Here is a 10,790-nt window from a genome sequence, read left to right on the forward strand (position 1 = left end):
AACAACGAGACAGAGAGCAAGAAAGAATTCCAAATGAAGAGACGAAACTATAGTGTCGAGTAGCAGAAGAAAGAGTGAGCACGAGCACCAGAAAACCGGCTGAATCATGTTGAGGAAAAACGGCGAAAAGAGCAAGAAAGAGCACGGGTAAATAGACCAATTTATAACAATGAGCAGGCGGGACTGGTCGTTTAGTAAGCAGGCTAGTTCTAAAAATATCTGAACTGGCAAAAGCATAAATCAATATAAATAACTTAGGAGCCCCGCTTTCAGGCCTGCCTTATTGATGCTCATGTTGCATGGAATTTATTGATGGTCATGTTGGAATTTAACGTACATTGTATTTTTAGCTTTCACATTTCTATGTACACTTTCTATTATATTGCATCAGTTTTGTAAGAATTTTTAGATAGAGGGCCACAAGTTTATTAGTTACCTCAACTATTCCGTGCCACCCTCTTTATGTATCATTATCATACATTACCCTTGGTTACGTAACCAAATGGGAGCATGCACAGATGGACAGCATAAGCACAAAACCATGTGGCAAAAATATTTTAACATGGTAAATAATCAATTTAAATTTCAATTGATACAGTAATGTCTCTAATTAATGCGATTTTTATACGCGCGTCGAAGTATGTCTTTTCAATTAAGAGGTCTGTTATCGCAAAATTCGCGATAGCTTTAATTTGTTTTTGACACAAGTTAAGCTTTTTGAGCATATATAAAGAATTTTCCGTTTGCCGTTTCGTATCTCCGAGCAAGCCTACAAAAGCCTGGTTTAATTGCCTCTTTTGCAAGGTGTGCTTAATTCCGGACGTAATGGTCCGGATATAGGGCAACCTGTCCGGAATTAGAGCATCGAATTTGTCTTTCCGCAATTACAAAGAAACCAAAGAGTTTCAAGCAGTGAAACTTCACGCCCAACTTGCCAGCGGTGGAAGCTACATTGTGGCTAAACTATAAACGAGCTAAAGTTTAGCTCGTTAGTGCTGTTTTGCGGTTTTGCAAAAAGTGTCCGGAAATAAAGCAACTAACTGTGTAGAATTTAAGTTTTTAATTGAAACATAGTTAATAGAGAGGAATGGTTTGGAAGCTCGGCAAACATCAAAGGAACAGACAAAGATGCCAAGATTTAGGTTGGAAAGTCCACGACCGTGCACAATCTTTTGTTTTGCGCTCATACACTATGCATGAATTACGTAACCAACACTTTTCTATTGGTGAGTTCCTCAGTACACAGTAAACAACTATTGTGTTTTGTGCACGGTCAAGGCCAAAAAAGAGAACAAAAACCTACAACAAAGAAATTTGTCGGGTTTCATAACCATTCCCCTCTATTAACTATGATTGAAAGCTCTACAAATTCATTTAATTCAAATTAAGTCATTTGTTTCGAATTTGTTTGTCGTCTGTCCAGGAGCAGACTAATTCCTTAACACACTTTTAACACTTTGCCAGTTGCAGTTGATTTCCTGAAAAGCTTTCCTGTCCTGGCCCATGCTCACGGACTAACTGATTCCTTTCACCGAGTTTTTTTCCACCTATACCTCATCCAAAGAAGGCTCTCAAAGTTGTGTTAAAACACCTTTACCCTATCCTTATGAGGCTTATTTTTGGGAATTTTGCCGAGAAACAAGATTCCCCGCCAAGGAAGGCTCCGAGCACATGCGATAACCTTAAGCCAAGGCTTAAAAAAAAAACTGAGCTTAAAATAAAGCTTCACAAGTGTTTCCTGTGTTTTAACGTGGGTGATTATCCCTTCCTCTTCGTGATCTTATTTTGTGTGCATTTGTGTAGTGTCTCTGATAAGTTTCATGCTGTTTTTTGAGCCTGTGGTAAACCCTTAGCGGAAACAACAACTTCCTCGATTATTTTAAGTATGTGTGACTGCTGTATCAACAGATATCTGACTGTGACTTTTTTCTCAAATGTGGGGATTAAGATATTGCTGGAGAGACCAAACCAAAACTCCTAATTCAGGAACTAAATTTAGCTCTGGTTCTTTGTCATTGTGAAGTATTTAAATTATTCCTTATTTCAATACGTTATTGTTTGTTTAACTTCAAGTAAATCACAAAGTCAATATTCGTTTGTAAATGGATTAGGCATTCATTGTACGATCATGAGACGACTAATGTCAAAATACTCCTTCTGTTAACGCTTTGTAAAGGCCAGCGATTCATGAGTCATTCCCAGATTTCAGCGTGTGTATGTGTTCATGGGTTATTCTTTATGAATCCCAGAATTTCCGTCCAGGCAGAATCATTATGTTATTTCAACCTCGGTGGACCCGGATAATCATAATCTTTGAAAAAATCTAAAAAATTTTAAATCCTATGGACCTTTCTGGCCTTGTGCACCTTTAAGAGGCAATGAAGAACTGAAGAGGTCAGCTTCAGGAGTGGAAACACAAGTAAAATTGCAAGAAAAGCTAATAAGAGTTTTTGAAGGAATTGAAGTGGCCATATAACAACTTAGAGAAATACTGATATCGCTGAAATTAAAAGAATCTTTACACGTAATGCGATGGTAAGACTGGTAAGCATTCAGTTTGCACTTTGCACTGGAAATAATTTCTAATCCCTCACGAGTCGCTAAGCTGGACTTCTTTCCTGTCCCACCTCGCAGTCATATCTCTAGTCATCAAAAACACACAGTATGATCCGCTTAGTGAGGGCTGATGTATGTTTTTAAATCGTGGTTAGACTTAAGAAGGAATCAAAGTGTGTTAAACATTGTTGTGATTTTAGTTAGACGTCCTGCTGACGGTTGAATTGTATGGCCCAACAAGGCAACTTAGCTAATTTCCATTGTCAAGCATCACAACAAAATTCCTCACAGCAGGGCCTGAAACCAAAGCTGACAGACAGAATTTATAGTCCTTTCGCTAACCGTCATTGAGCATAAAGTGATGCTCTCCTTACAAAGCCGTCAATTTGCATGGTTTTGCTTGAAGCTATCGTACCAATACAATTTAACAGATTCTGTTTGGTAAGAGTCGTTCGAAATTTTAAGAGAAAATTTATTGTCTTGATTGTTCGGGGTGTATTACGAACCGTGAAAGCTGAATTCGACGGCCGGCGAACGGAAATTCCCATCCGCAGCTAACTGCTCACGTGGCATTTCTCAGCTCTAACCCCAGTTAAATTTGATATATCGGCCGACAATTCAGCTCTGATTAATTCTATCCTCTTTGCAGAAGTATCCAAGTGGACAAGCCAAGGCAGCACTTGGATGCACGCTTTTGAAGACACTTCAGTTGAACTACAGGTAAGCCCTGAAGTAACCACCATTTTCACTAACAGTCTATGGGAGCTAACAACTATGGAAACAGCATAGTTTTTTTTGGTAGAATCTGTTGCGGGGTTTCCTAGCTTTATCTTAGCATCACATCTTATATCTGTACATGTATTGTACTTGTGGATTACTATATTGCCGGAAAAGAGATAAACTGAAATATCCTGAATAAATGTTTCCTGTTCAATCAACACTTCATTATCACAAAGATCGTTGTCACTGTTCATGCGGCAATGTTTTCCGGCATTATGCAATACCTTTTTTTTTTTGCTTTTTGCAAGCTAACAAAAAGCGAACACATAGAAGTTGCTTGAAAAGAGATTAGAGTTTATTCAAATTGGAATAGTAACTTTGTTAGCCAGAGTATCAAGCTAACGAAGGTTGATTCGGGTTCAGGAAGGTGAAACCAACGCGCAGTTTGCTCTTTTGGTGGTCAGAATACTTTCGTGATCTCTCGTCTCGTGGTTATCCGTTGTATGAGACAGTTTCAGGGTCCTCCGCTCCAGGGGAACGGAAAAAGTTTCACGGGATCCCAGATTACCGCTCACTTCATTCCTTGCAGTTTCAAGGCATACCGGTACGTACGTATAGTACTGAATCAAAAACTTACAGGAATTTGGTCTCCTTACTTGCTGTGGTTTTTTGGCGTTATACGCGGGTCAAGGTACCGTTCTTTGTTGGGTATTGTGCTTTCGTGTAATTTTGTGGAAATCACAGTAGTGAAATGACGTCCTCGTGATCCCTTACAAGTTTTTACTATGACGGCACACTTAGCTTTTATAAAATACAGGGCCAGATTTGAAGTGATGAAGTCAAAAACCTAGCCTGCAGTGCAGGCGTCTTGTTGGGCCGGTCGAGTTCGCTTGTTGGGGCGATCGAGTTCGTGTTACAATCTTGCGACCGCCATTTTATAGACTCCAGTCTTCCACTGCATGAAAAATTCAAGATGGCGGGTGAACTTTTTACGATGTCAGCGCTCGCTCGAAGAAATCTCGCCTGCTCTGCAGTCTATCAAAAACCTATTTACTTGTTTTTTTCTACCATTGACTCTACAATTGATCCGAGTTTTACTGACGCAGAGGTTGCATGCCTTCTCTGAGACATAAAGACTGAGTAAATTTATGTGGACGCAAAACTTTGCGATTTTATTACAAGACTTTACCTGAAGCTGAAAATCCTTTACAAAGAAATTTGATAGAATCGGTATACGTAACATACAAGTCCTTGTTTTCAAATGCAGAGCCCAATTTTTATTTTTGGAATAAAATCAGTCGATGTTCTCAGGTAACGTCTGGTTTTCTTTCAAAGTTCGAGAGGTACTCGTCACGGCAAATTCTAGTTATTCTCTCAACCTTCATATCACGAAAAAAAGCATGCCCCGAAGATTGGGCACAAAAATCGCCCACCCGAATGATTGGTTGATGATATTTATGCTAAGTTCATCAGTAGGATATTCTAACGCTATCTCCCTGCCTGATGTCAGTGACTTGAGTATTGATTAGGTGAAGGATGGGATAGGTGAACAGTTGCTACTGCGCATGGCATGGGGCATGGGGCATGAGGCAACCGAACTGTAAAATGATTAACATGATGTATAAAATAGCCAAATGCACCTATTTCTGTGGATTTGAGAGTATGTGTGTGTGCAATTGGAGCCAGCTGGGTAACTCTTCTCTCTTTAATACTGTAGTATGCACGTAAGCAATGTAATTGTGAGTAGAAAATTGCTGTATGTAAAAGCAACGTTACGTAAGATGTTGTAATGCATTGTCAGCCATCCGGTGTTCAATTAAAACCAAAATGTTGGAGCCGCCTATCAATCCTTCTTGGTGATTACCAAAAGACTGGAAAAGCCAGAAGAAATCCATCTTGAGCAACTCCGTTTTCAAATGTGCTATGGTCACATAGAATAACTTTGTTCCATATTATAGTTATATAAAAATAGTCAATATCTTTTATCCTTTCTGACACCTGAATCTTTCAAGAATCGAACAATGAACATTGTTGCCGGCCTTTTTTACCAGTAACTGTTTGCTACTTTTATTACCCCATCATAGGCTAAACCAAACGAAACAGATTGAAATATATGGGCTTTATCAAAACAGTTAATAACTCCGCGTAAGATTGAAATATATTTGGAAAACTCTTGCCTTATGCAAAGGAAAATTAAAGTTTAAACTTGGAAGGTAGATCAGTGATAATTATAATGACAATAATAATGATAATAATAATAATAATAATAACAACAATAGGAAGAAGAAGAAGAAGAATCGCATTAAGTCGCAAGCCTATTCAGCTGAGTATAGGTGCTTAACTTGTTGGAGAGATTTTATATCGATCAAATTACATGAAATCAGAGTAAAAATGTAAGAATCCGCCTCCTTGGCTTATAACAAAAGTTGTCAGAATATGCGTTCCACGGCACAGCTCAAAATAGAAAAGTCATATTGTAGAAAGAAAGAATCCGTTTACTACTGATGAAAACAGCTCAAAATACTAAATTGTTCCTATTTCAGCCTAGGTACAATACTAATAATCTAACACTAAAGTAATAAGAAATAGAATGCTGTGATCTAGATCCAATAAACAGCTCATAACACCTTGACTAATTTTTGAGAGATAGCTTTGAAAAGCTGATAAGATTTTCATAGTGTCAAGCCTTATTCTGCGACCTTGTAGTCTGGCTCCTCAAACAAGAACGGTTGAGCTCTCAAGACGACCTGGAACTCCAGCGTCCTTCGAAGGAAATGTTCGCTGGCTTAAAAAATGGTCCCGACATTAGCACTCTACTAAGTACTTGGTGTATCGCAACTTTTTACAACCGTTTGCCTTAAGCCCATCAGGGGTTTTTTCTAGGGTTAGAAAATGAAACACGGGGTTTTCAACTCAAGAGACAGCGGACCTATATGAATAAAGCGATGACTAAGATTAAGTATTTTTTATTATTTTCTCATGGGGACCGCCCTTTTTGAAGCTTTGTAGGTTTCTCACTAATCCTCTTTCGTCAGTTTTATGCGGATATCATGCTTGTTATATAACAGAAATCCGATTAAAAGAGCGCAGATCAGTGTTCATTGAAGCCGAAATATTAACATGCCTCGCTTGTTGTGTAGTGATTAGGCATTTAGCTGGTACTTTCAGTATTGTGCAAGCGCTCACGTGTGGAAGCTCCAACCTCCAGGACACTGTACGCCTATCATTTTAATTATCATCTGCTTGCTGTAAAGGACATCAAAAGTTTAGCCAAAGACTTCAGAGAAACAAAGCCAGGTGTAACTGACCATTGTTGAACCTTGCGATTATAGCGGCAGAACAGTATCGAGAGAACTTTCACTAAACGCGTTCTTCAAGATTCGCCACTTCCGGAAATCTATCAAAGGTAATTCATATTCTCTTTAGGGAAGAGTAACTTTGTGAAGCGATTGAGTCTCTTAACTGAAGGAAAAAGCGCACTTTCTTGATCAAGGAATCGATATTTTGCCATTCCTACTGAGGGTTAAAAGGCAACACGCAGTTCTTACGCAACTGTTACTGTTCATTTCAAACCATAATTGGCTTCTTACACAACTACAAAGGGAGTAATAAACTACTTTAAAACTTCGTGAAAGGTCACTACAAACCAAGTTTGCATGTTAGCACGGAATCGCACAACAGTTCGTTGTTTGTTAATTCATTCAACCACGAACATTCCACAAAGACTAAATTAGTCTTAACTATTTTAACGCGTTGGTCACAAAAAATAGTCGGCAGCCGATAAGTTGCCCTGGGCCACGGTTTCTTCTATAGTTAGATAAACCTCTGTAATTAGTGGATACAGTTAACAACTTGATGGAAAAAGAAACAAGGACAGCTAAACAAAGACCTCGTTTATTGAAACAACAAAACATAGATGAAAAGTTTTTTTAAAATCTTTCTTTTGTTGTGCTCCTCACAAATGGATAACTAGGCTTGCCTTCTTTTCAACTCAGTTTATTTGCTCAAGATCTTTTCTTGTTAGAGACCATTATGCTTTTCCTGTTTGTTTTATTGTTTTACCATACACTAGGAGAGATTTAATCTCTTTAGTTTAGAATACATTTTCCAGTTCTTCGCCCTCGACTTTGTAGTGTCCAAAACTGGCACTCCGTATTCTTAGTGAAATCGATCTCTGAATGAAAACTCAAACTATGTAGTAGCTACTAAGTAGCTGTTAGAATGTGACATAAAGTCGTCCACAAACTACGTTATCAGTAAAAAGAAAGTGAGAAATTAGCTGCTAATTGTTTAGCTAGCCCTAAGGCCATGAAAACTATTATGGGAGAGAGAAAGAAGCCGTCCGGAAATGCACCAGATTTAATGGATATGATATATGTACGCCCATCCGAGAAGTTTTGGCCAATTAGCGCCAAATATAGAATGTGCGAGTTGCTGATTACATTTAGTAGTTCATTTGTCGATTCGATGGGCAATATCATTTGATTCGCTCTGACGAAGCGCTAACGCTCGAAACGTCAGCTTTTAGAATCTCTGTACGGTGGCCAATTTACATTATCAACTCCGTCGATAAAACCAAATTTTTGTACAGTACTTCCCCACCGACGCAGCACCACAGTTTCTTTAGAAACTACCTCCTTCTATCATTTGAAGGACTTGTTTTCAGAAGTTATAATTACCGTCTATTTCATCGACCGTATGCCGATTACTCTTTGACCGGTAGACTACAGTACAATATGTCAGTTTTCTCTTAGTTTAAAAAATGTTGTCCAAGTGCTGAAAGCGAAAACGTATTATATTTTCTGTTATTGATCTACTTTAGTTAAACTGATTCTCTTTTACAACGTATGTTGTCAATTTTGTAAGACAATTCAACAGCAAATTCAAACTGAAACGGAGTACACCTATTCATTTGTAATTATATCTTGAAGTGCCTCTCGGAAGACTAACTTGTAGTTTATTTATTTAGTTAGTTATTTAGTTATTTAGTCATTTATTTATTTATTTATTTATTTCAATTGAAGTCAATTTTCGCTGATCAAAGGATCAACTAAGGGTCTATTGTCCAGTGCCCAGTTGTTCAAACGATGGATAGGGCTATACGCCAGATAAATCACTAGCCGGTGGATAAGTCATAGCGGAACTAATATTGCGCTATCCACTGAACAGTGCCGGATTTATCAGGTGGGTAACGTTATCCACCTTTTAATTTTGAACGACGGGGGCCAGGCAGCTTTTACGAGAACTTTCTTCAATGATGACAATATTCGAGAGACCAGAAACATCTTTACATGGAAGGCATATTACAAACACGAATAGGACGTTTTCAACCAATCTCTAGAGACACCAATAACAATAGAGAAAATTACGACCTCCCTCTGGTGGACGAGCAAAAGAGGCTAATGAGAGATCTTTTGTTTTCGTCCACCAACATGGCGGCGATGAGTGACATCACGTGAAAACCTCCTATACGCAGATTTAATGGAAACGGTTGACAAACGTTCTTAGATTCTGACTGAATTACTGTGTAATAGAATGAAAGGATCAGTTTCTAAGGAAACCGTAATACTGCGTCAACTAGGAGTGAAACACGAAAGTAATTTAGTTTTACTTAACGAATCATGAAGGTTAATTAACCACCGATAGAAACTAAGATTAACGAGGATCGAGTTGACCCTTCGTCAGAGCTCGAAACGTTAGCTCACAAATATTTATTACTGTATGGTAGACAGATCACTAGTGGTTGAGTCTACCTTTATTATTACATCTGCATCATTTTGTAAAGAAATCTGCAAATGGTTAGACTCTCTAACCTTGTTTGGACTCAAAAGAACCCACGCACTATTCGCAAAGGATAGGGCATGGAGTTCCCGGTGTTGTGGTCTGTCCGAGTCTGTGGTGCATCATGTTTGGGAGGGTAAATGCTCGGAGATAATAGCTACATGAAGCTACTCTAATATCCGAGAGTAAATAAAGATATAATGATGATGATGAAGCAGTAATTTGCCCATCCAAAACTTTCACTTTTTTGTTACATCGAGCAATTTCGGCTATTTGCTTGAAAATGTCTATTCTCTCCATTCGTGCAGGAACAGTCTGCTATGTATGATAATACATATATCATGCAATATGCAATGTTAATTAAGAGATTAATTTTCCTGCACCGGAGTAACATATATACGGACAGTTGCTATGGGAGAGTCAGTTACATTTTTCTAGACCATTGGAATAAGGAGACTTCTGACCAGTTTCTGGGAATGCAACGAGGTCTGATGATTTTTTTAGGCTCGTTTTTCCGTTTGAAGAGCAAAGTAAGTTTTGGAATACTGAATAAGCGGATTCATTCCAGTCAGAAAGCGGGATTAATTCCCTTAAAATTTGCAATCTTGTTTATCATCATGTTGTCATTCCCACACGCAAGTGTTCAGTATTTTCTGAGCCTGTCTGTACGTATTCTGAGTTGCATGATGAAGTCGTCAGCTCTTAAGCTTCAGCTAAATTTATTCTCTGTGCGCCTTCTGGTGTTAATTTTTAGCATCATGCCATCAAATGAGGTAACGTAGACTAAAAATGGGATTCCTTTGCTATGTTAAAGACTACCGAGTTAGCTTTTTTCGCAGAGATTTTTATTTTCTTAATAGAGTTCAAAGAGCACCGTTCTTCCCGTCGAGCGAATTTAGGTGCGTCGATTTTTGCATGCTTTACTATTTTAAGACTAATTAGGGAGCTCATATATTTGAAGTCATTTTATCTTTATAAATAGAAAACAAATAAGAACCACACTATTAGCCTATTAAGCTGGATCTTTTTGACCCAATTGGTTTCGTATGCATTTCCCCCACGTCATTTTGCCTGTTGAATGATTTGTGGGACCATCATTAGACCTAATTCCAAAACAGTCTTCATTTTATATCCCCTTTTTGTTCTTCAACTAATTTTTCTTTGCCTCGTTCTAATGCTGGAAATGTAGAGGAACAAGTATGCCAGGGATAGTTTGATTTAAAATAACATATATTCAGATGGAGGCCATTTTGGAAGGAGGTGTAAGATTTGACCGCGTTGGTCCAACCTCGCTGTTGAAAGCTAGAACCAAGTTTTTGTTTCTAATTAATTCCTTGCTAGTAGAGTCTCCTTTCACAACTCCCAATCGCCGTCCACATCATGCATAGAACAACCTGGTTTTTGAAACAGCAGGTTTCACAACCCCCCGCTTTGTACAATCATCTGCTGATTGACACTAAGCCAGAGATGACACAGCGCAAGTTTGTTTTGCTCCGCTATGGGTAACATGGGACGTGAGCCGTATGATCACTTGAAAAAAAGTTTGCATGCGTTGCTAGCTTTGCATGCCAAGTTTCAAAACATCAACGAAGGGAGACTCTGCTGGCAGGGGATGTGCCCTCAAAGAAGAGCTCTGCCCGAACGCAGCAAGATAGGAATTGACACCTCCATAGGTTATTTTCGAGTTCATGTCTGCCTCCTATTCAAAGCGCGAGTCTAAGTGCGAAGTTTTT

The 10,790-nt window shown here is 38.6% G+C and overlaps 1 protein-coding gene across 8 annotated transcripts in view; it reads left to right on the forward strand.

Moving 5' to 3' along the window:
• Positions 1-128: 128 nt before the first annotated feature.
• The window catches only part of LOC137984116 (protein Wnt-4a-like), a 34,792-nt gene continuing 24,130 nt past the window's right edge, over positions 129-10,790 (forward strand). Inside the window, exons 1-2 of one of the 8 annotated variants that reach the window (XM_068831330.1) lie at positions 129-147; positions 3,206-3,276. Coding sequence is in view for 2 of the 8 variants with exons in the window: in XM_068831326.1 (XP_068687427.1) it covers positions 2,947-2,997; positions 3,206-3,276 (122 nt within the window). In the remaining 6 variants the exon portion in view is untranslated. Of the gene's footprint in view, positions 148-2,736; positions 2,998-3,205; positions 3,277-3,592; positions 3,881-3,947; positions 3,968-6,401; positions 6,683-10,790 lie in introns of those variants that run through there. The other 7 variants (XM_068831326.1, XM_068831328.1, XM_068831327.1 and 4 more) reach the window with 7 other exon arrangements.

Source organism: Montipora foliosa, chromosome 13 (assembly GCF_036669935.1).
Source record: "Montipora foliosa isolate CH-2021 chromosome 13, ASM3666993v2, whole genome shotgun sequence".
Taxonomy (NCBI): Eukaryota; Metazoa; Cnidaria; class Anthozoa; order Scleractinia; family Acroporidae; genus Montipora; species Montipora foliosa.